At 38.9% G+C, this 25,727-nt stretch overlaps 2 protein-coding genes across 3 annotated transcripts in view; one reads left to right on the top strand and one right to left on the bottom strand.

Moving 5' to 3' along the window:
• The first annotated feature begins 6,618 nt into the window (after positions 1 to 6,618).
• Positions 6,619 to 18,280, top strand: dbndd1 (dysbindin domain containing 1). 2 transcript variants are annotated; one of them, XM_048158414.1, is made up of 4 exons: positions 6,619 to 6,923; positions 12,058 to 12,204; positions 12,486 to 12,623; positions 16,317 to 18,280. In XM_048158414.1, the coding sequence occupies exons 1-4, from the start codon at positions 6,893 to 6,895 to the stop codon at positions 16,487 to 16,489; spliced, it is 489 nt and encodes a 162-aa protein (XP_048014371.1). In that variant the 5' UTR covers positions 6,619 to 6,892; the 3' UTR covers positions 16,490 to 18,280. The 2 variants fall into 2 exon arrangements, with proteins under 2 accessions (XP_048014371.1, XP_048014370.1); XM_048158413.1 differs by having other exon boundaries at positions 16,305 to 18,280.
• Positions 18,281 to 19,041: 761 nt separating this feature from the next.
• The window catches only part of afg3l1 (AFG3-like AAA ATPase 1), a 16,785-nt gene continuing 10,099 nt past the window's right edge, over positions 19,042 to 25,727 (bottom strand). Inside the window, exons 7-16 of the mRNA XM_048158412.1 lie at positions 25,475 to 25,727; positions 25,259 to 25,396; positions 25,023 to 25,176; positions 24,760 to 24,867; positions 22,203 to 22,328; positions 21,871 to 21,981; positions 21,352 to 21,467; positions 21,031 to 21,231; positions 20,072 to 20,266; positions 19,042 to 19,704 (exon numbers count right to left, since the gene is read on the bottom strand). The exon at positions 25,475 to 25,727 is cut by the window's right edge and continues 18 nt beyond it. Coding sequence (XP_048014369.1) covers positions 19,480 to 19,704; positions 20,072 to 20,266; positions 21,031 to 21,231; positions 21,352 to 21,467; positions 21,871 to 21,981; positions 22,203 to 22,328; positions 24,760 to 24,867; positions 25,023 to 25,176; positions 25,259 to 25,396; positions 25,475 to 25,727 — 1,627 coding nt within the window. The 3' untranslated portion in view covers positions 19,042 to 19,479. The remainder of the gene's footprint in view (positions 19,705 to 20,071; positions 20,267 to 21,030; positions 21,232 to 21,351; positions 21,468 to 21,870; positions 21,982 to 22,202; positions 22,329 to 24,759; positions 24,868 to 25,022; positions 25,177 to 25,258; positions 25,397 to 25,474) is intronic.

Raw genomic sequence — 25,727 nt, 5'->3', positions numbered from 1 at the left:
ACCTGGAAAAGCATTTCCTGACGGATTTTTGCTACCAATAACTGCGTTGTATCTTCCTTTGTCTGAATGTCTTGTGTCACTCGATACAACCGGTCTTATATCATTGCAAAATAGGGATAGGAAAGCATACGAGCAGGCTGGAGAGGTTGACCGTCGATATAACGGACCTGTTCAAAAGCATGTTTTAATGACTCATCCTGAGATTGTTCCAGAGGACAATCATCGCACTCCGAGAGGATCAGCCTCTCGATGTCACTCTGTTCCCCTGGATCAGATCTCAGTGGTCCCCGTTCAGCCTCTCCCAACTGCACGAGCACCTTTCCTGCTTGTTCATTTCACAAGAGACATCCGCACATATGCATCCCAATAATTCACTAAAAGCAGGCCAATTAGTTCCCAGAATTAGCGGATGTCGGAGGTGCGGGTAAACTGCAACCTCTACACTATGATTTTTTCCCTTAAATTGGATAACAGCCGACATTAAAGGATGCCACACCACACTAATGTATGCGATTAACACCACAAAACAGGAAGTTGTTGTAACTCAGGCATACAATGTCCAGTCTGATCCAAACTTTACATGTTTGATGATAGTCCTGGCCTGAAGACATCTACATGGTAATATTCAGTTATAGTCAAAGTGCCACCTGCTGGCAGCAGGAACTGAGGTGCATCAAAATGACTGTCATATTTATCTTCTATTTATCCGCTTAAATGACTATCGCCCACTGTTCACAGTGAGCCCAGGTGCGAGGGCCCTTTCATCACTGCTTGCAGCTTTAATTATCATCTGTTTCTTACAAACCCGATTCCAAAAAAGTTGGGACACTGTACAAATTGTGAATAAAAACAGAATGCAATGATGTGGAAGTTTCAAATTTCAATATTTTATTCAGAATACAACATAGATGACATATCAAATGTTTAAACTGAAAAAATGTATCATTTTAAGGGAAAAATTTGTTGATTTTAAATTTCATGGCATCAACACATCTCAAAAAAGTTGGGACAAGGCCATGTTTACCACTGTGTGGCATCCTCTCTTCTTTTTATAACAGTCTGCAAACATCTGGGGACTGAGGAGACAAGTTGCTCAAGTTTAGGAATAGGAATGTTGTCCCATTCTTGTCTAATACAGACTTCTAGTTGCTCAACTGTCTTCTTTGGTCTTCTTTGTCGCATCTTCCTCTTTATGATGCGCCAAATGTTTTCTATGGGTGAAAGATCTGGACTGCAGGCTGGCCATTTCAGTACCCGGATCATTCTTCTTCGCAGCCATGATGTTGTAATTGATGCAGTATGTAGTGTGGCATTGTCATGTTGGAAAATGCAAGGTCTTTCCTGAAAGAGACGACGTCTGGATGGGAGCATATGTTGTTCTAGAACTTGGATATACCTTTCAGCATTGATGGTGCCTTTCCAAATGTGTAAGCTGCCCATGCCACACGCACTCATGCAACCCCATACCATCAGAGATGCAGGCTTCTGAACTGAGCGCTGATAACAACTTGGGTTGTCCTTGTCCTCTTTAGTCCGGATGACATGGCGTCCCAGTTTTCCAAAAAGAACTTCAAATTTTGATTTGTCTGACCACAGAACAGTTTTCCACTTTGCCACAGTCCATTTTAAATGAGCCTTGGTCCAGAGAAAACGCCTGCACTTCTGAATCATGTTTAGATATGGCTTCTTTTTTGACCTATAGAGTTTTAGCCGGCAACGGTGAATGGCACGGTGGATTGTGTTCACCGACAATGTTTTCTGGAAGTATTCCTGAGCCCATGTTGTGATTTCTATTACAGTAGCATTCCTGTATGTGATGCAGTGCCATCTAAGGGCCCGAAGATCACAGGCATCCAGTATGGTTTTCCGGCCTTGACCCTTACGCACAGAGATTGTTCCAGATTCTCTGAATCTTTGGATGATATTATGCACTGTAGATGATGATAACTTCAAACTCTTCACAATTTTTCTCTGAGAAACTCCTTTCTGATATTGCTCCACTATTTTTTCGCCGCAGCATTGGGGGTATTGGTGATCCTCTGCCCATCTTGACTTCTGAGAGATAATGCCACTCTGAGAGGCTCTTTTTATACCCATTCATGTTGCCAATTGACCTAATAAATTGCAAATTGGTCCTCCAGCTGTTCCTTATATGTACATTTAACTTTTCTGGCCTCTTATTGCTACCTGTCCCAACGTTTTTGGAATGTGTAGCTCTCATGAAGTCCAAAATGAGCCAATATTTGGCATGACATTTCAAAATGTCTCACTTTCAACATTTGATATGTTATCTATATTCTATTGGGAATAAAATATAAGTTTATGAGATTTGTAAATTATTGCATTCCTTTATTATTCACAATTTGTACAGTGTCCCAAATTTTGGAATCGGGTTTGTATTTAGTTCCTTGTTATCCCCTGTCTATATACACCCTGTTCAGTTTAGACCTTTGTTGGTTATTGTCAATGTGTTGTTTACTCCTGTGTTGTTCTAAAGATCTCCTGCATTTATAATAAAAGACTGTAGTATTCCTTATTTGTGCATGTTGCTTACTAACTTGTTACAGTTATTTATTATAAAAATGTGTAATTTAACTGCAAATAACCTACAAAACAGTTAATTTTAACCTTTAATATCATAGTGATGTACCAACTGGGGTCCCCTGTATAGTTTACTGCATTATATTAGCCTTTGAGCTAACTTGGGTATATTTACATCTCTCTGAATGTTGATTAATGTACACTGTCACTTTTTAAAATAATAAATAAATAAAAATACATTTTCCTTGAGGAAATCTGCTATGTACTGTATCTCATAGGCCCCAATCAATCAATATCGAATTGAATTGCAAGCTTGTGAAATTTGTGTCAATGCCCAGTCCTAATTTTCAAACACAATATACCCTGAATAATACCCTGAAAATACCCTGAAGTATCAGCAGAGATCGAGTCAACTAGATCATCCACTGTGAAGGCCTCATCGACACGACAGCCAGTAGCACAGTTCCTCAACAAACCGTCCATACCGGCGTGATGAATACGATCCTCAGCTGGATGGAACTGAAATAAATACTTTGATTGTTGCGATCCTATCAGACTTATGATAGCAACCTGATTCGTAACAAAGCACTGTTCGTCAGAGGAGAACTGGCCCCCCGACTAAGCCTGGTTTCTCCGAAGGTTTTTTTTTTTTCTCCATTTTAACACCTATTTGCCACTTGTTTGCCACCTGATGTCACTTGTTGGAGTTTGGGTTCCTTGCCGCTGTCGCCTTTGGCTTGCTTAGTTGGGGACACTTGACATTTGACTTGACATTTGATATTCAACAGTATTCTTGACATTTTTTCAACAGTGCTTTGATCTGCCTGCATTGACACTATTCTTTAAGAGCTGCTGTGCAGCAAAAATTATGTACCAGTTATCAATGTAAAGCTGCTTTGACACAATCTGCATTGTAAAAAGCGCTATATAAATAAAGGTGACTTGACTTGCTTGACAATACTAATTGAATATCCTGTCTCACTATGAAATATGTCATATTATGGAAGAAAAATGGCTTGTGAATTCTGTTTCATGTTGACTTGAAAAGATTTAAATGGACTTGAGCGGGCAGTTTTTTACTGACAGTATAAGTGATTTTATAGCTTATATCAACAAAATAGAGCAATGTGTAAAACTAACACATTGTATTCTGTACAGGGAGTCTTTGGTCAGCAAAGCTTTACAGCCTAACCAGTGGTTTTTGGTTCAGGCATAGTGAAAACAACTGAAACCTAGGATGTTCAGAGAGCTATGACAAGTCATGGAGGTGGCCATGAGGCTCTTAATGCAGTCTGTAAGACACCAACAGGGGCTTTACAACAGAACAAGGTTTTGTAACATTCAAAGTTTAAGTGTGTAATTTTTTCGATATTAACAGGACTGCACAGATTTTACTCTGTGACTTTCTCACACATTTTTCTCACACATTTGTGGATGTGAGAAAATCAGGGTTAACATTATGTAGAGTACTTGGCTTTAATGACAGTGTATGCTATTAATGGCAACATGCTTTTTGTGACAAACATGGTGACCATTCTGTACTGCCCATCAACAGATGGAAGAGTTTCCCTGCTCAGATGTGGAATCTGCTGATGTTAATCCAATTTGGCACCACATACCTGTGAGCATCAGCCTTGGCGTACCTTAAAAACAAGTACAGTATTCGACCTGGTGTCCCAAAACCGAGCCCAGAATAGATGTCTCAATCAACTAACATTAAATGGGATATCTTTAATTGTATTATAGCTACAGTAAGTCCAACACTGACCTTCACATTCATTAGACTGCATCCATTTATTTGTGTATGAATGTGTTCAATCATTAAACACTAGTTAATAATCCAACATTGAAACATAAGCCCGTAAAATGTCAACACAAGTATGTGTATGATAACGTGTATAGCCAGATTAGCTCAATGTTTTTGCATTGTTCCATTCCGAAATGTGTCAGAGTACATTTCACAATGCAACACAAGTACACGTTACATTCTCAACATTGCCACAAGGGGGAAATTGTTGGCGTAAACCATCCTTAATTGTCAGATTTCTCTTTTAGGCCAACTACCATCATGGCGGAGTGGCCATTCGAAGAGAAGTTTTTCCTGGTGAGTCAGTTAATTTGGTGGCCATCTTGGGAGTGCACTCAATTACTTCAATCAAGCAAGTCCAACAGCAGCTGCATGATGCTGTCATCAAACAAGGTGGGACTTGTTTTACTGGAGCTGCCATATTTGGCACAATATCTCCTATTTAAAATCAGTGGTCTGCTGACCTTCTCAGATATAATCTCTGATCTTGCCAAGGAAATTAAGCAGGAAGTATGCATCCCTTGTCCACATTCCTCTCTGGCTTGCAGTCAATGTGACATGTAATTTTCATCATCAGCACAATCCGCCAATGTTTGCATACACTGTCTGTGCGCAAGCCCAAAAATTTTGAAACCTTTGCAAATCATTTGTTTTGAACCAGTGATTATAACATTACATCATAACTGTTTTGAAATGTTTCAAAATTAAAAATTCACCGCTAGGGGGCGAAGAAGCCCTACAAATTTAAAGCTGCTGTCTGTAACGTTTTTTTGGTTAAAAATGATCCAAAATCAATTATTGAGCATGTACAAAACCAGCCAGTGTTCAAAACTATCTCCTTACCTTAGCCCAATACATAGCGGTAAGCTTGTAATAATGTTCTATAATTCACATGGTACTGGTGGGTTTTCACAGGAAATTCGAGCATATCACCGTTTCTCTTTGCGTCATTATATCACGTATGTTTACATAAAGAAGAAGTCCCAACTAACTAGGCTATATCACATGTGAGTAGGACCATTTATAGCCTTTTCTCACAGCAGCTGCAAAAATTAATGTATGGTATGACAAATTATTGTTAGAGATTAGACTGTACATAAATTGAAATCTACAGGTAACACTAATACACACTAAATACACATAGTTATGCAATGCTGATGTTGTTAACATTAACAATCTGAGAACAACGTATAACAATAATAATAATTTGCATGGTTTGACGTGATCCGAGCTAAGCGATTGTTTGGCAGCACAATTTATTGTAATGCTTTTTTTCTCAGTTGGTGAGAACAAAAGTGAAAGACATGTTACTTACTTGTTCAGATGACATTTTGTATTTTCCGGTATTTTCCATCATGAATTTTCCGGTGAAAATTCTTACTTTGGTCATACTTCCAAAACTACAATCTGTATTTCTGAAGTACAGTATCCACACCGATGTGGTGACTGACAGCAAACATTAGATTCATCCACGCTGAGGAGCCGTGCCAATGCACAACCCATGTAAAGATGATAATTCCACAAATAACTGCAATTGCAGGTTTCAAACAGAGATGGCGACAAAGAGGAAACACTTACGGACTGCAGCTTTAATAAAACTACATATTACAAAAAGACTTTATATTTAATGGTATTAGATGGTTTGTCATTTGCATTTAATAGATTACACCTTCAATAAAACATATGAATTTGGTTTGTCACTGCATTTACACAGGCATTACCAGTGTATGGCATATCGAGTGCTTCGAAACAGTGAATTATTTTGCGAAGAAATTGGTTCAATTGATTCAAAGCTTCGAAAATATTAGTTTCTCCCATCACTAAGGAACAGGGCGTGGAAAATTTTAGATGAAGTCGATGTTTATAGGACTAGCTTACAGAATTATGGCACAGACATTTGAAAGTAACATTATGGCCCCTCGAGTACTGGGGTTGTTACTACCCGACTGAATTTTAATAGGACCATGTGCTAACAATGTGTTGGCTAAGCATCTGTGTACTCCGCCTATTTTTCTGGCCTTCAACTACGACAACTATTAGCCAGTGACTGTTTAATGCATAAAATCTTTCAAAATTATTAATTTTTTTATGAAATGAACAAAAGTAAATGATAATCATCTAAACACAGTAATTCCTATTTTTTTCCTCACTTCATCTTATTTCCAAACCTGTGCTGGATCAGTAGACCTCTGCCTGTCTATCTAAATCATTTTTATTGTCTATGGGCACCACCCTCCCTCGCTCTCTTCCCCATTTTGGTGTGTCATGCAGTGTGGCAGTTGTGTAGTGGCTGACTGCGTTTCTCTCTAGTGGGACTCTTTCTGTGTCACTGTTATGTGCGCTGCAGTGACAATAGGAGTGAATGTGTGACTGTGCATGAAGGGGTGGGGAAGAGAGAGGGAGAGAGAGAGAGAGAGTGAGAGAGAGAGAGAGAGAGAGCGAGGAGCTAGAAAGAGATAGAGAGCGTACACGAGACAGGAGGCGCTCCCTCTAATCCTGGCTGCGACGCCTAACAGCATTGCACCGGCTGCTACAATAGACTTAATGGAGGCTCAGGCAGACTCTAGTGCTGCAGGTAAGAGCAAACATTTCTTCAGCCAGCTAGCTGCGACGCATTTAAACACGCACACCCATTGCATTCAATAGCCCACTGTAAGAGCTGCCACCATGTCTTTTTTTTTTTCTTGAACGCACAGACAAAGCAGGCAGTCAAAGAAGCCGGTAGTGCTTGGCGCGGGCAGCTTGCATTTATGCACATGGGAAAAGGCACAGTAACTTGGATGCATTTAGGGTGGTGGCTTATGAATTATAGCAGAACTGTCAAATGGTTACTAAAGATGAAATCTGAATGAACGGCAAAGGTCATGAGCGAGAGGGATTTTTGGATGCGACCCTTTTTTAGAATTTGACATTGAGTTGCATCTTTGCAGCGGTTACTTAGGGACAATGGGACTTGGGTACCACTGGGTGATGCTAAAAATATAGTTCATTTTGGCATGTATGGTTTAGATTGAGAGCCTTTTGGAATACCCCAATATATAGCAATCCCTGCACCAATATTTGCATGACTGGCAAACACAAAAAGAGAACAAGCCAGTGGAATCTGCTGTGTGTGGGCTAATGAGAGGTGTGCGGTAGGGAGGGATGACCCGCAGACTGCGGAGAACAGCCGCAGCTGGAAAACTCTGTATCATCACATAATAGATTCTTGAGATGTGGGATAAAACATGTTATGGAACTGATAAAAAAAGTTTACGTACTGAGAAATTGGATGAATCTGTTAAATATGTTCTGAGGTATCCATTCTGCTGCTTCTGTCTTCTCACAAAGAGGAGAGTTTTTTTAGGTCTGTCAATTTAATGTTAATTTAGTGTGATTCATTATTTTAAAAAATAATGTAAAATAATTCATACAATTAGTCATGCATTCTGACTTGTATGCAAATTTTTTAATGTCATTTCCTTTTTTTCACCCTTATGTTTTTGCAAGTCCACATTCAGCACAGCTCCAGCTGCTACTACAGGAAAAGAGCCTCGCCAAACCACACAAAATGCCACGTTCTTGGAGCACAGACAGAATACAAGAACACAAGCTTTGTGATAGCCTTTAAAGGGTTAGTTCACCCAAAAATGAAAATTCTGTCATTTATTACTCACCCTCATGCCGTTCCACACCTGTAAGACCTTCGTTCATCTTCAGAACACAAATTAAGATTTTTGTTGAAATCCGATGGCTCAGTGAGGCCTCCATAGGGAACAATGACATTTCCTCTCTCAAGATCCATTAATGTACTAAAAACATATTTAAATCAGTTCATGTGAGTACAGTGGTTCAATATTAATATTATAAAGCCACAAGAATATTTTTGGTGCACCAAAAAAGCAAAATATCGACTTATATAGTGATGGCTGATTTCAAAACACTGCTTCAGGAAGCTTCGGAGCGTTATGAATCAGCGTGTCGAATCATGATTTGGATCGCATGTCAAACCGCCAAACTGCTGAAATCATGTGACTTTGGCGCTCCGAACAGCTGATTCGATACGCCGATTAATTATGATCCAAAGCTTCCTGAAGCAGTGTTTTGAAATTAATAAGTCGTTATTTTGTTTTTTTGGCGCACCAAAAATATTCTCGTCGCTTTATAATATAAATATTGAACCACTGTACACACATGAACTGATTTAAATATGTTTTTAGTACATTTATGGATCTTGAGAGAGGAAATGTCATTGCTGGCTATGCAGGCCTCACTGAGCCATTGGATTTCAACAAAAATATCTCAATTTGCGTTCTGAAGATGAATGAAGGTCTTACTGTTGTGGAACAGCATGAGGGTGAGTAATTAATTACATTATTTTCATTTTTGGGTGAACTAACCCTTTAAGGTTATGCCCTCGTTATGCCTAATTTTGTTTTGGAGTCTTCTACTATAGGCTGAAGTGCATCCAAGATCAAAAAACACTATACATTGCAGCATCCGCTCTTTTCTCACAGTGATTGAAACGGTTAGATCAAAGATTCAGTCTCTCTAAACCCTCCCTTCTGAGATCCTACTCTGCTCTGATTGGTCAGATGGTTCAATCTGTTGTGATGATTGGTCTATGCCTTACAGCGTTCATCAGAAACCAAATGTCTATTACCATCTGAATTTTAGCACTGGATCTTCCTCAGCACTTAATAAACAGTGATATGAATGATGGTGTTGTTTTATTCAATTCTAGTGCGAGTCCTTTTCCTTTTGAAGTGCGTACAAATTGGACTTGCAGCTCAGAAAACAGCATCTTCTCGACAAGAACTACACGAACGAAACTCTTCCAGTCTCAGCTACAACTACAGGGTTTTGGGGGAGGAGTAAAATAGATGTTGTTTACTGGCAGCCAATTAAGACCATATGCTGGCATTATGCAAATTTGTTACAAACCTATGTAGGTTTGAGCAGGAAGTGACACTGAAGTTACTGGCAACTCGTTTCAGCAGTTCAGAATCGGTTCTCTTTTTTAGCAACGGTAACTCCATTCATCTGCACTTTGATCTTTGCAGACCTTTTACATTCACAGCTATATTATACTGCATGAAAGGTAATATTCAGAAAAGCATAATATAGGGGAACTTTAAATATTTATCTACATTATGTTTTGAGATATAGACAGTTTTGGAGTAATAAGTTCTATAATTTTTATAAAAATACACAATTAAATAAAATGGTATTAAAGGTGCCGTAGAACGTGTTTTCAAAAGATGTAATATAAGTCTAAGGTGTCCCCTGAATGTGTATGTGAAGTTTCAGCTCAAAATACCCCATACATTTTTTTTAATTCATTTTTTTAATTGCCTATTTTGGGGCATCATTAAATATGCACCGATTCAGGCTGCGGCCCCTTTAAATACCCCTTTAAATGCGGCTCCCCTCCCCCGGAGCTCGAGCTTGCCTTAAACAGCATAAACAAAGTTCACACAGCTAATATAATCCTCAAAATGGATCTTTACAAAGTGTTCGTCATGCAACATGTCTAATCGCGTAAGTACAGTGTTTATTTGGATGTTTACATTTGATTCTGAATGAGTTTGAGGCTATGCTCCGTGGCTAAAGCTAACATTACACACTATTGGAGAGATTTATAAAGAATGAAGTTGTGTTTATGAATTATACAGACTGCAAGTGTTTAAAAAATGAAAATAGCGACGGCTCTCTTGTCTCCGTGAATACAGTAAGAAACGATGGTAACTTTAACCAGTACATTAGCAACATGCTAACGAAACATTTAGAAAGACAATTTACAAATATCACTAAAAATATCATGATATCATGGATCATGTCAGTTATTATTGCTCCATCTGCCATTTTTCACTATTGTTCTTGCTTGCTTACCTAGTCTGATGATTCAGCTGTGCACAGATCCAGACGTTAATACTGGCTGCCCTTGCTTGTGCTTGTGAGTTGGCATATGCAAATATTGGGGCGTACATATTAATGATCCCGACTGTTACATAACAGTCAGTGTTATGTTGAGATTCGCCTGTTCTTCAGAGGTCTTTTAAACAAATGAGATTTATATAAGAAGGAGGAAACAATGGGGTTTGAGACTCACTGTATGTCATTTCCATGTACTGAACTCTTGTTATTCAACTATGCCAAGGTAAATCCAATTTTTAATTCTAGGGTACCTTTAAGAGCAAAAATAATTAATACAAATTTTACAAATAGGGGTTGTTTATGATTTCACTTTTTTAACTTTAGTCAGTGTGTAATGTTGCTGTTTGAGCATAAACAACATCTGCAAAGTTAAAGCACTCAAAGTTCAATGCAAAGGAAGATATTTTCTTTTACAGAAATCTCTGTTTAAGGACTACAATAAATGGCTGGTAGGGACTACAACAAGCTTCTTCCCGGGTTAGTGACATCACTAACCCTAAAATTTACATAAACCCCGCCCCCGAGAACACGCAACAAAGAGGGTGAGACCATGTTATTGCAATATGTAACACAAATGCAATAGCATGTCATAAAAGAAAGATGACAACATAAGTTATAACCGTAATTAAACTAAACTATACCTGTTCTGTCTTCATGCAGCATATTATCTGGCTCTGTAGGATCTTACAACAGTTCCCACACAAACGGTTTATAGATTATCATGATAAAATATGCTAATCAATGATTTTAAGATAGTTAACTCCACAAAAGCTACATAAATTCATCAACTAACCTTTCAGAAACGTCCTGTTGCATTCTACATGTTGTCACTTCTTCTTGAGTTTCTCAAGAAACAGTTTCTGACATTTTCAGTGAGTCTGTCTGAGGTAATCGGAGCTGCTAACTCGAGCTCTTGAAACTCCGCCCTCTTCTTGTGAGCAGCAGCTCATTTGCATTTAAAGGGACACACACAAAAACAGAGCGTTTTTGCTCACCCTCAAAAAGTGACATTTAACATGCTATAAAAAATTATCTGTGGGGTATTTTGAGCTTAAACTTCACATACACACTCTGGGGACATCAGAGACTTATTTTACATCTTGTAAAAGTGGCATTATATGACCCCTTTAATAAATAATTAATACAAAAAGAAAAAATATTTTACCCAAAATAATTTGGTTAATATGTTTTATTAAAAAATAATGGAGGGTAAAATGTTTGTGCTCCAAAAATACAGAGGTAGATCATGTTGTCCACTTGTTTTCATGTCCCATGTGTGTAATTGAACTGCTTTCAACCATAAAATGCTTGTCTGCTTTGACTACTGCGGCAAGAAATCAATAGATGGCTGCAAGCTCTTTAAACAGTCAGTGAAACACAAGCATCTTCTGTTTCACTTCTTTGGCAACCACTGGCAAACCCCATTAGAGAACGAGACATGGAGAACACCCTAGCAACCGCATAGCAATGCTCAGACTACCACAAAGAAGAACACCCTTGCAAATATTGTGTTCACAAGTACCCAGAACCCTCTGCAATTCCATAGCAGTGCACTAACAACCACTCAGAACACCCTAGCAACTGCATAGCAACGACCTGGTTACCACCTAGAATACACTAATATTGTGGCAATGGGCAAACACTACTACATTTTTTTTTCTCAGCAAAACAGATATATTATAAATTTCTTTTTCTTTTATATATTTCTATGTGTATATTTACTGTACATTAGATATGCATTGTACAGTAAGGTTATAAAACCTTTCTGTTCTATATTTAAAAAATATTTTTAGAGCCACTTCGAGACCGAGAGTTCCAGAAGCTTCTGAAGTCTTCCAGCTCTGCCAGTCTCACCAGTGAGGCATCCCACAATGCCTCAGGAGAGCATGTTGGTACCCCGGCCCATCATGGCAGCCAGGTGCTGATCACAGAGAAACGACGTGAGTAAAATGGTGACCTCTCAAGAACACATCTGGGTCATATTCTACTCCTAATCAAAAGAATTTGATTTTATGCAACAGAAATTATAAGACCATTATGATTTTTTTGTAAGTCACAGCATTTTCACTACAATTGACCTTAACATTAACATTGACCTAGATATATAAGCCAGACATATTTGCTTTAGATTCAACCAATAGTACGCATCGATTTATGATGGTAAAAGTCTCATTGCTCTTAGTGATGTAGTTACATTCTGATGTCCTCTGCCTGATCTCAGAGCCTCTCAGCAGTGTGTCCTCTCTGGAGGTACACTTTGACCTCCTGGACCTGACGGAGCTCACAGACATGTCTGACCAGGAGCTGGGAGAGGTGTTTGCTGACTCAGATGAGGAGAATCATACAGAATCCCCAGCGAGTGAGTCAGCTCACAGATTTTTTATCAGGAGGTTTAAAATTAAATAATTATTTAGTAAGTCAATGCTAAATCATTCCAGTCCTCAAAAGAGAAATAGAGTGCTGCAGGAATAACACCAACCTGGAAGTTAACATCACCCTAGTTTCACATAGCCAGAACTTCAGACTGGCGGCAGAAGATCTGGACTCTATTGACCAAGGACCACCCAGAGGCCGTCTGATCGACATGTAAAGCAACCAATCATAGTCCATTTTGTTCAGCGTCATGTTTAGGGGCATGAAAATGTAAAGTCTATGTCCCTGCTAGTGTTGTCAAAAGTACAGATTTCACCACCCAGTACTGAAATTTTAAAAATTTGATGCTTTGAACGCTGTTGAGCAGATTTGTAAACACCTCTGATTGGCTGTTATGTTCACACACTCATCTGATATGTCTGTGATTGGCTACAATGATCAATGCACAAGAGCGTTTGAAAGCACACGGAAGATGCCTGCTTTCAAACGTTCCCATGTGTATCTGTGCAAGCGCTCGGCAAAGAGCGTCATTTTTGTGTATTTACAACATGTTTTTGAAGCGTCGATCATTGAAGCCAATCACAGACATATCAGATGAGAGCTTAAACACAATGACCAATCAGAGGTGTTTACAAATCCATTCAAAAGCACTCAAAGCCTCAAATTTTTAAAATTTCAGCATCGACTTGGTACCGAAGTCGGTTCTTTTCACAACACTAGTCCCTGCAATAACAGACCACCATGTAAAACTCTCGGACACATTTTAAAAAGTTTATGCCACTGGTACAAAACTCAGTTCCTGGAGGGCCACAGCCTTGCAGAGTTTAGCTTCAACCGTAATTAAACACACCTGATTCAGCTAATCAAATCCTTATTTGAAAATGTCAGGGCTGTGTCGGAAATCACCCCTATACCCTTAAATAGGGCACTATTTGAGGGGACAGCCATTTGTAGTGGTGTCCAAAAACATAGTGGACGTTATCGATTGCACTCTTTCAATCCCATAATTCATCGCAACAATGAGTGTACAACTGATGTACGCACAATGGCTAAAGAATACCCATAATGCACTGTGAGAGTCGCATGCTGAATGAATTCCAACATCTGACCAGAAGATGGCGCCGCAGCTGAATCATCCATCCATCCATTTTCCAAACCACTTGTCCAATGTGGCTACAGCGTAATATCATGCAGGTATACATTCATTTTTAATTGATTACTACATTGTTTATCTAAGGTTTATACAAAGTTTTCATGACAGGGTTCAAGATACATCTTTTCATTACTACTGGAGATGCCAGTTTGTTCAGATTCAAATGTTTATTAAACAGAAAGCATATATAAAGTGGCTGCCCCTCCAGCACACTCAGTGTCTGAATTCACTCAATCGTATATTAATGAAATAATGTAGGGAATAATGAATAGGCTATGTGTTGAAGCAGGGTTAAAACTCTGCAGGGCTATGGCCCTCCAGTTTTGCACCCTTGGTCTATGCTGTGAACTTCACATACTTTTGAAAATCCAGCATTTAGTTGATCCTGATAAGCGCTCATTGTCACAGTTGTAAACACAACGGCTTCCATGAGGGGGTTTGGTGTCATGACGACTTTGTTTCCAGGGGGACCATTAAAGATAGCAACACACACGTCTCCCAGAAATCCTGAAGAATTAAACCAGTCCGATGATGACTGAATGTGCCTAAAGGCTGATTTATACTTCTGTGTTGAACTTACGCTGTTGTTATATCACAGGATATATGTAGCATGTAGCTCCAAAAATGTAACAACGCGTCAATTCTACACGGATCGCAAGTGCTGTGATTGGTCTGCTAGAACCCCTCCCTCAAAATCCATTGACTTTGGGACAAGGGAGCCGGATGGACAAAAATGCTAGCTATTTTCTGTTTTAGGACTCATTCCAGCAGCACTCTATTGTCTATGACAGAATGTTCACTGGATGTTCACAAGACAAAAAAAACAGATGGATAATATTTTCAGTGGAGAATGTTGAATACTTGGCTACATGTACAGTCAGTTCCATGGAATTCTACAGTGAGCACATTATTATTTGATTAAGTTCTGAGCTGAAGTGCACAAATGTGTACATATTAAATATTAACTATGAGGCAATGTTAGTGCCACTCCACTCTGAGCAATTCATATTAGCATTACCTAGAACCCTTACATTTTATGCTGTCTGGTCTCCAAGTTATGTGATTAACATTTGTCTTGGCCCAATTCAGTGCTGTCAGTGCTTAAAATGGATGCTGAGAGGTGTTCACAATGACAGCGAATAAACCAAAGGTCACCTCATATTTATGTTTGGTTGTTAATTGGCATTCCAAATTAACTGTTGTATCCAACTATATTAGTAGTTGCCTCATCGTATCATTATGCATTTGCATGGTACTGAACTTTAAATGAACACCAAAAGAATCTGTTGCTCATGTTGCCTTAGATTGACAGCTCTCATTGAAAATGGTTGCTTTGCTACTGCAAATCCCTTTCGGTGAGAAGTCAAACAGACGTGAATCATATGAACTCTATTCCAAAATCTAGTGAGCTGCTTTGCTGTCTACTGCCTAAAGCAGCAGCCTAACCATCATGTAACCTCATAAGTGACTGGTTTACAGATCTCTTCATAGGCAGCAACTCTGTGACTGATCACTGATCCTGCTACCCCTGACACCACTGTCAGCAGGTCAAACAGTTTCAATGTTGCCAATAACCTTTCAAGTTGTACACAACAAAGCAAATACATTTGATGAAATTAAAATGGAAATGTTATGTATGCCCTTTCCCTAAAACCAGGGGTGATCAATCCTGCTACTGGAGGGTCAATGTCTTGCAAAGTTCAGCTTCAACCTGCCCTGAACATACTTCCTTGGAAGTTTCTAGTGATCCTGAAGACCTAAGGTTGAGGTGTTTAATTGGGTCTGGAATTAAACTGGCCTTCCATGAAAGGGTGCCTTAAACTACCCTTTTATGATGCTACCCACTAATGCAGGGGTAGCAATCCCTGCTTCTGGAGGGCTACCTTCCTGCAGACTTCAGTTCCAAACCTGCTCGACACACCTGCCTGTAATTTTCAAGTAATCCTTTACATGATTAGCTTGTTCAGATGTGTTTGCTTAGGGTTGGAGCTAAACTCTGCAGCATGGTAACCCTACAGAAGCAGGGTTGCTAGCCCTGTACTAGTTCTTTTCATATGGAGGTCAAATCAGTGCAAGACATTTGTGTCAAAGGGTGGGTTGAAATGCTTACGTGAACGTGTAAAGTACTTAAGTATTAGGCCAAAACAAGGCAACTTGGAACACAACTTATAAACCAGAGGTGCCCAATCCTTTTGCTGGAGATCAAACTTCCTGCAAAGTTCAGTGCCAGCCCTTATCAAATACAACGGAACCAGCTAATTAAGATCTTCAGAAGCACTTGATAATTACAGAAAGGTCTGTTTGATCAGGGTTAGATCTAAGCCCTGCAGTTAGGCAGATCTACAGGAACAGGACTGGTCACCCCTGTTGGAACAGCCTCCATGTCATGAATGGACATATGGTGCATTAAAATGCCACCTAGGTAAGCAGCATACTAGGGTTTGGAACAGAATTATAGCCACATCATTGTTGTGAGTGGTTATGAAGTTGTTTTTCATTGGTTGGTTTTGTAAGTTGACCCCACAGATCGCCAGCAGCCGCCATTACCTAGATTTCCACACACCGGTTACGTCCGTTCGCCCTCCTGGACCCGCGGTGGAAAAGGGGAACAACAGCCGAGAGATCGAAAGCACCACAGCGACTCCGAAAACACAGAGCCAATGCTGAAGATAGAGCGTTCGCAATCCCAGCAGCCTTGAGCCAGGGGCAGCTACAGGGGCTTAGGGAGAGAACAAAGCCCTTGTCTGGAGAGTGGAGGTTCCTTCTCAAGCAAGGAGACGGGGAACCTTTGGGATCAAAGGACATGGTGATCCCAATTAAAGATAATGCAATCCCCTTGTCCATTATGGGCAAGAAGACAGCTCCAATAAGCTGGGATAAGTGTAGGCTCTTCCTCAAGATGGAACAGACTTCATCCAACCAGGATTTTGGGATGCCTCTTTGGGACCTAGTCACTTTCAATCTTCTCCATGTGACTACTGCATATGGAGAACTTGAAGCAAGATGTAGCATTTATGGACCACACCAGCTCCAGCAATGTGAATCTAAGGAGCAACTGATTTGAATCATTAAGGAACTGTTTAAGGAACAAAGCAATGTGTTGAGGAAGCAACTGTGATGAGACACATTCAGAGAACCTACAGTGTAGTTCAGGACATGTCTGTGTGAAGGAACAGAGAGCAGTTACAATAATTTCCAACAAAAGTGTCCTTTGAGGAGATTCTGCATGAAAGTGAGAGACCCAGAAACAAAGGCCTAAAACATACTCTACGCAAGTACATGAACACAGACACTCCAAGCTTCGTCATCTCAATTTCATGCATCATTCAGTTTCAAAATTTGTCAGAACGCAAATCATATTGCACTAAAATTATGTGTTGCATTCTCAACATTGATGCAAGGTGGTTTGGGATGGGTATTAGCATAAAGCAAAAGTGTCCGGTCCTGCTTCTGGAGGGACACCTTCTAGCCGAGTTTAGCACCAACCTGCTTCACACCTAAACAATTGTAGGTGGATCCTATCGCATAGAAGAAATAAAATCCCACAACCAGGCACTCACATTGATTTTTATCTTTTAAAAAGCCTATATTAAAAATATCCACACCTACCCGGAGTTTTCTAGTAATCCTGAAGACTTCAGTTAGGTCAGTGGTTCTCAATTCCGGTCCTGGCACTCGCAAATGTCTGTTGCTCAATGTAAATCCAAAAATAATAATTTGGCTATACTAGATGCGTACTTTATCAGGAAATAATACACATCTAATATAACCACATTACTTTCATTTACATATGTTATCCAAAATGTGAATAGGGTTAAGAATCATTAACTACATCATGGTGCAGCAGTTTAAGAGAATACTGATGAACATGTTATTTTAATTTTGACCAACTTTCTGAAAGTAGCCTTCTCCCCATTGAGTACTGAGGTTTGTCACAGCCAAAGTAACAAGAACACACATTATGCACAACAGAACCACACAAGAATTCTGAGTTTGCATACTTGCGTAGAATGTTTCTGGCCTAACTTAGAGTATAGCAATTGCAAAAGTTGCATTTGAATGGATGTAAGGGATAATAATCTTTTAGCAATATGTTTTTAACAGCTCTGTATCATTAAATGTCATTAATTTAACAATTTTACATCAAGACATCATCAAAGGCCTCATTTGTGATCACCGGTGCACAGCAAAAAATTGTGTCTTAAAATATACCTGATTCACAAATAATCCTAAAAGAGAAGGAAGCCATTGGGTGGGCAGTTCAAATGAAAATCACCAAGAGGAAAAGTTTGTTGGAAACTGCTGGACTCATGCACCTATCAAAAAGCTGTACTGTATATGTTACCAGGGTTATTACAGGGTTCAATGATGTCAAGCATGATCTATACACAGGGTCACATTGGAGAAGAAATGTACAAACTACCAGAATCATTAACAGTTTGAGAATTCGAGGACAAAAATCTAACAGGAATAAATGTGAAAAATGTCAATGATCAGGCTGTTTTTCTTCCCTTTCTTTCCCCGATCTACTTTACTGTATTTACTGTAGAAAGCAGATCTTGTGACACAACCACCTGCCAATTAACTCTAAATGGAGGCAGTGTGGTACAATTTACTTTGAGAGACATTATATGGACAGCACTGCTCATGCAGACACTAAAGCAGGATACAGAAGGCTGCACGTGATCTGCAGATTAAGAGGTTCGCCTTTCGGTCTAAAGAATAGTGCAACAAATAGAGCTTTTGTCTGAGTAGAAGCCTGTCATAAAGAATATCCACAAACTTAAGCTGGGCTTTTATTCTCTTTCATACTTTAACAACCTCAAATAGTAATACGATTTGTAGCTCAAAACATATTTTAGATTGCACTGATTCTGGGCTAAGAATCTTGGCTAAATCTCACCCATCTAAAATGGGAGTGTCCCTGATGAACAGAATGCTTGGAAGGGGAATTGTGATTAATCATCTAGCTATGCCCTACTTCTGCTGGTGTCAGTATAGGGCCTAGAAATACAATATAACAAAAGTCTTTTAAATGCTGAAACCTTTCTGTAGATTAGATGCTGTAAATATAGACATGAATATAAATATATCATAAATATGTATACAAGGATGCACTAAGATACAAGCTGTAGAAATTACCTAAATAATTCTAAGGGTCAGAAAAAAGGTGGAAATTGGTCAGGAGAAAAATAAGGACTGTTGTTGGTGAGAAACCTTGACTAACATGGACCTCAAGGGAAAAAAAATGTATGAAAGGAATCCTTTAATTTAATTAAATAATTTCTTTTTCAAAACATTTTTTTTTTCCTTAGAACACACAAATGAAAATTGTACAAATATACAGTTTCTTCCACTTCTATTAAGAGGAAGAGTACATAAAAGGATAGAATATAGTTTATGATATAATGGCAGAAATCAAAGGATAAAAGAAATAACTAATACAATTCTGAGTTGCAGATGTGCCATAAAGAGCTCATGGTGTTGGGTGTTAAAGTTTACCCGGCATAGTTTAAGGAATTTCAAATTCAATAAAATCCCCTTGATTTGAATTAACAAGGGAAGTGAAAATACCAACAAAATTCACAAATCTTTTATCAAGCCAAGAAGACTCTCCTTTCCCACCAATTTTCTATAGTAAGGCAAGTATCAGAGGCAGGTGGAAAGTATTTTGAGGGCTGAGTTCATTTTAAGCAGCCTGTTTTTCCTGTGAAGCTGGAGGCTCCTCCTGGATTTCTTCTCTCTCTTGGTTCCAGTCCTTCAACCCTTCCGGAAGACTTGTATCTTCCTCAAAGCTGCCAGTGCCCTCCACAAACTCCTCATATGTGGACTTCTCCTCAAATGGCCTGGGTCCCAGCAACTCTATCATATCAGCTTTGTCTAGAACTTCTTTTTCCAGCAAACGCTTACCAACCTATTCACAAAAACAAACGCATATTTGTATTCAATCAATACAATTTTAAACAGAATGTCACTTTGAAAGCTTAGCTTCACTCAAATGACTACTATAAAAACTTTGTGGTAGAGCTAAGTGACCTCAACTTATCTGTTGATGATTACACTGCCTTGTTGCATTATTTAAAGGAAGAAAGCAAGTAAATGAGAAAAACAGTAGGACCAAGGACTGAACCCTGAGGCACTCCGCAGGTCAGAAGTTGTGATATCTCTGATATCACTTTAAAATCTTTTGTAATGGCCACTAGATATGCTTTCCCTCCATTTAAAGTTATAAATCCAAGCGTGGGTTGAAGCACAACTGTTTTCCAGGATATTGTTCTCACCATATCCACCTGCTCTCGTTTCTCAGTGACGAGTTCCAGTGTTCTGTTAAAGGCCCGGTCGACCAGATCTCTGACCTCCTTATCAATGAGTTCTGCCGTAGCCTCGCTGTAAGGCTTCTCCAGAACCATCTCACCTTGCCGGGGCAGGTCAAATGACACCTGCCCTACTTTCTCACTCATGCCAAACTGCACAATCTGTGAGAAAAGTAGCGGAAGAAAATTGTCAAATAAAGGTAGTGTGATTTGGCTAGTAAACAAAAAGTTATAGGATGAGCAAGCAAATACTGAAAATACTGTATTATTGTTACTAAAAATAAAGCTGCATCTGATTATGCTATGTTAGCTACTTGACAAAATAGTGTTTTTCTCTGAGGCGTGGTAAAGCATGGTACTCAAGAAAAATAGATTTAAACAATAAGACTAAACGTGCTGCGCTATATAACAATTATTAGTTTTCTGTCTATAAATATATCAAAACAGTTGTTCCCTTGTCTATTAAAACACATAATATATTAAAGCGTCTTTGGAGTTTCCATGGTTTCTACAAAATAAAACCTCGGAAACCGAGGGTAACGCGGGTATGACGCAATTGACAGGCGACTCCTCACACGTCCCGGAGCCTTGGGTTAAAATTGCAATTTTCTCACGATTTACAAATAATTGCAAACATTTGGGATATTGTAAGTACTCAAGTGAACAAAATATATAACACTGGCCTAGTGGTTTTTGGATATTTTACTGCAAAAATATTACATATTGCACCTTTAATCTGCTAACAATTTTAATGATTGTTAAAGTGATTCATCAACTATTCTGGCAGTTAGTTTCAGCTCTGTTCCTGTAAGTGTATTGTACATCGCTTTGGATGAAAGCTTCTGCTAAATGGAAAACATCAGAAAATCAGTGCATAATGACTATAGCAAATTCTGTAGCACACAAAGAAAGCACAATCTCTCTACCTGAGCATACGCTGACTGCGTGATCTTCTTAAGGTCGTCTTGAGCCCCAGTTGTGATCTTGCCAAAAAACACCTGCTCGGCCACACGCCCACCCAGCATCATACACATCCTGTCAAATAGCTGCTCCCGTGTATATAAATACTGCTCTTTCGGAAGGTACTGTGCATAGCCCAGGCCTTTACCTCTTGGAATTATGGAAACCTGGAACACACATTTAGGGGATAACAAGAAGTGAACAAATCCAATACATTTCAATAAAACAATGTACAGACGAATGACTGAATTTAAACTGAACTATAAAACTACATTTAGGGTCCTCACCTTGAGCAATGGGTCAGCATGTTGGAGAAACCAGCCCACTACAGCATGTCCTGCTTCATGATAGGCTACTGTCTTTTTCTCAGTGGGTTGTAATACCTGAGTCTTCTTCTCCAGCCCTGAAAGATGAGAGCACAAAATTTCAATGACTAAAAATTTGATTTGATTTAAAATCAGGCTGCATAAGCCGATTTAAGAAATCATATACGCAAAGCTTCAGCTACATCTCCACTAAGAATTATTCAAGTAAGTTCATATCCCTACTTTGTGTTGTCTGATGGAAGGAAGTATATAGATTAGAAAATGAATGGGACCCAGGACTGAACCCTGAGGTACACCACTGCAGACGTCACTAATCTATCTAAGGAATTATATGACTGCAGTTATATGACTGAGTGTGTCTCACAATTATTCCTGATTTTTTTCTTATATCCTGTGCTGTTATTTTGGCAACAGATCTGAACATGTAGATCACAAGTATCAGCTAGTAGGATGTATGAAGGATATTCTGCATTTCTTTACCTCCGATGACTCTGTCGATGGCCTGCTCAAAATGCTTAACATTGATGAATTCATTCAGATGTCTAGCAGCAATGAGAGCTGCTTCATTACAGACATTTGCAATATCAGCACCTGGAGGAGAGAAAATGTGGTGTCTTTACATAGCAATAACACAGCAATATTATGACAACACTTGTGATTTCTTAATTATCATATCAACTCCATCAGCCTACTCCCAAACATGAATTTCAAATATATAATTACCATACAACGTATAATTTTCCTGCTTTGGCATGCACAGTTATTCTTTTCAATAGGAAAATTAGCATCTAACTAAATCGTCACTCACTCACCCGTGAACCCAGGTGTGGCAGCTGCCATCTTCCTTGCAATTGCATCACGATCCAGATTGGGGTTCAGCTTGAGGGGCCGCAGGTGCACTCTGAATATGGATGCTCGACCCTTAATATCAGGAGGTCCTGAAGGATTGACAGAACACAAACCTTAGACACTCTTCAGTCGAACTTATTTGTTCCAAGCCCACTGCACAAGAATTTTATTAGTGGTCATTTCAAAGGATCCAACAGCTGGATTCGCTAAAGTTTGTGAGGTTCATAGAAGTAAATATTTATTGGAAACTCAAAAGACTTGTTTAAAATTATATAAATACGTTTGCTGAATGCAGACAGTTTGAACGCCAATGGTTATAGCAAATTATATAACACTTTTTTTAATGTACTGTTTACTTTCTTTGTTTAACAGCTCTAATGATGTATTAGACAGAACTATTAAACAAACACTGTAATATAATGAGAGGTCAGACGCTAGCTTTCTCAAAATAAAGGTTCAGGTGCTGTGAAAATAAAAGACCGACACTTCCAACACTTAAACAGAAAAACATAATAAAAAAAAAAGTATATATATATATATATATATATATATATATATATGTCGCTAAATGTCGATAGATGACGTCATACGGCAATTAGAAAATTCATCATGTCATTGTTGTATTCGCATTCTGCCAAGTGTCAGCCCTTTACATTTGTTTGCTACTCTGCTGCTACCCTTTTTGCTCACATAATATATGTTAATACAGCCAAATTCCTAATAAAATTGTTTCATCTGTATGTTTTTCTGGTTTTGTTGTCAGACAACATGAAATGGTGACTGAAACGTGGCCCATTAAGACTTCATATAGGGCTCGACATTAAGCTTTGTCATTCACTTATATGAGTAAAAGGTTTGCTTGTCTGAGGGGAAAAAAAAAAAAAAAAAAATTTTTGTGGTGTACATATAAATTTCAAATTATGAAGCAATATCCTTTCAGAATATTGCAGCTTTGACATTTAAATCTGCATATTTGTGATAGATTTGTGACCCTCCCCCCCCCTTCCCCATCTTGTATGATTCATGTAAAATGTATGATTCATCTTTCTTTTTAAATTCTTAAATTCGATCAATAAATTTAATTGGAATAAGACACTGTTACCAATCAAATGAAATCTTTTACAAATTTACAATAAAAAAAAATGACAGCTGTATTAAATAATGTTATGAGATTGTAAGAAATGTTGGGGGGAAAATGATTCTTTTAAAAATTTAATTAAACCACCAGTAGGTGGCGTCAAGTAACCATCTTAATAAGTGAGTCATTCATTCAAACGATTCATTCAAAAATGAGGCAGTTGTTTATGAATGAGTCATTGAATTTTTGACTCAATCGATTCGTTCAAAATGCTGAATCATTCAGTAACTAAAACAAGGCTGAGCCTGTCTCTCAATGTGCATTCTATCCATCCTAAATAGTATGTGACATTAGTAATATTCACTACTATTTAGGGCAGATAAGGTGGATGGATGCACATTGGGATGCAGGGTGAGTGTTGCTACGCTATGGTTCTGCTGTGATCTTTGTTTGAAACTATTTTAGCAGCGAAAATAGTTTCATACAGTCAATGCTCCATCTAAAATGTAAGTGACTTAATATGAACTATTTGTTAACTGAACTGTTGTATGAAATCAGTGTCACGTTTTTAATCTTGATGGTTCACATTTTCATTTTTTACCGCAGTATGTTTAACTGAGATTCTTTTTGTGTGCTTGCTCATGTTTCCATTTCTCCTCAAGATGGTGCACAAGCCTCAACAGCGCAACCTTGTTATCACCAGTACATTACACAGCCTATTATTATCCACTATGGATCGCCACTTACACTAAATGTAAAAATGTAATAAAATCTGTCACTCGCAAGTTTTTTTTTTTTTTTTTTTTGAATTGACATTTTAATCAGGTCCTTGTTTGGCCAGGCAAGTCAAATTCTCTTTCACTTGCCCCTTCAAAAAATACACTTATCCTGGATAACAGCAGACGCAGAGAGAGGTGAAAGCAAGCAAGCATCTCGCGCTCGTGCGGCAGTACCGATGGGTCTTGGAAGCTAGATCAGGTTAACATGTATATTCGTCACAATGGCTTTCTTAGAAAAAAGTCGCAAAAGGGGTCTGAAAAGTCGCTAAGTTAGCAACACTGATGCAGCCTTCCGTCTCCATGTCCCAGCCCGCCGCTGTCCAAAGCGGCGTTACAACAATTTTGCACCAGCCGGAGGCAATTACCAAACCGGTTCCGTGTGTGTATCACACCAATGAACATATTTTGTGACAGCAAATCAAAGTTATTCATTTTGAAGGCTATATTCAATATAAACTGGTAGTATTATTTTTCTTCAAAACTATCTAAAAAATGTAATGCCTGTAGGAATAAAATGTAATGCTTTTCAATGCCATTTAAGGCCTTAATGTTCGCAAAATCCATTTAATTACTTTTAATGCTATTTAATGCCCTGCGGACACCCTGTATATTAAACTTTTCATTCTGTGGCACTGAACAAAATGTAAATGGAAAAGTTCTTACCCAAGAAAATCTGTCTGTCAAACCTCCCTGGCCGCATCAATGCAGGGTCAAGCACATCAGGTCTGTTCGTACCAGCCAGAACTACAACATTTGTACTTGTATTGAAACCTGTAAAAACAAATAAGTTACACTGCTGATTTGGCATCTTTAAAGGATTTATCAGGTTAAAGACAAGTCAAGATCTCAAAAGAATTTATACAAACCAAACTATGAGATATCCTATATTTTAAAATGATTAAAGTTCTCAACTTTGGACCGCTTACCATCCATTTCCACCAAAAGCTGATTGAGTGTGTTCTCCTGTTCACTCTGCCCGCCGAAATTCCCACCTCCCCTCTTCCTCCCCACCGCATCAATCTCATCGATGAAGAGGATGCATGGGGCGTTCTTCCTCGCCATCGCAAACATGTCTCTCACCTAGAGAAAAACACAAATGAAAGTAAGTACTGTACCGGAATATACAATCATTTGAAATCAATAGTTCACTGCTCAGACTTACTCTGGCTGGACCGACGCCAACGAACATCTCGAGAAACTCTGAGCCATTGACTGTAATGAAGGGAACGTTTGCTTCTCCGGCAGTAGCTTTAGCCAGCAGCGTTTTACCTGTTCCTGGAGGACCGGTCAACACAGCACCCTGAAGAAACACAGAGGAGGATCAATAACGACGCTCTATCAACAACAACCGGCTTGATTTCCTCCGGTCAGGTCGTACCTTAGGGATCTTAGCACCCAAATCCAGATATTGTTTTGGGTTCTTTAGGAAATTGACAAACTCCATGATCTCCACCTTGGCTTCTTCACATCCAGCCACATCCTTAAATTTGATGTCTATACTGTCCTTCATCATCTTGGCGGTGGATTCGCTCATGCTGAAGGGCCCGCCCCTTCCTCCGCCCATCCCTCCTCCCATTGGCCCACGTCGCAGAGTGAAAAGCAAGAAGCCAATTAAAAGCAAGGTGGGAATG

The sequence above is a fragment of the Megalobrama amblycephala genome, linkage group LG15 (assembly GCF_018812025.1).
Source record: "Megalobrama amblycephala isolate DHTTF-2021 linkage group LG15, ASM1881202v1, whole genome shotgun sequence".
NCBI lineage: Eukaryota > Metazoa > Chordata > Actinopteri > Cypriniformes > Xenocyprididae > Megalobrama > Megalobrama amblycephala.
Note: the sequence above shows the minus strand (reverse complement) of the source record. Positions and strands in the feature narration are given on the sequence as shown.

What these genes read in the sequence shown, in the direction of transcription:
- dbndd1 (XM_048158413.1), top strand. Translation starts at nt 6,893, where the DNA reads ATGGAGGCTCAGGCAGACTCTAGTGCTGCAG. An exon ending in GGCAGACTCTAGTGCTGCAG is followed by an intron (nt 6,924 to 12,057) that starts GTAAGAGCAAAC and finishes AAATATTTTTAG; the next exon opens with AGCCACTTCGAGACCGAGAG. An exon ending in GCTGATCACAGAGAAACGAC is followed by an intron (nt 12,205 to 12,485) that starts GTGAGTAAAATG and finishes GCCTGATCTCAG; the next exon opens with AGCCTCTCAGCAGTGTGTCC.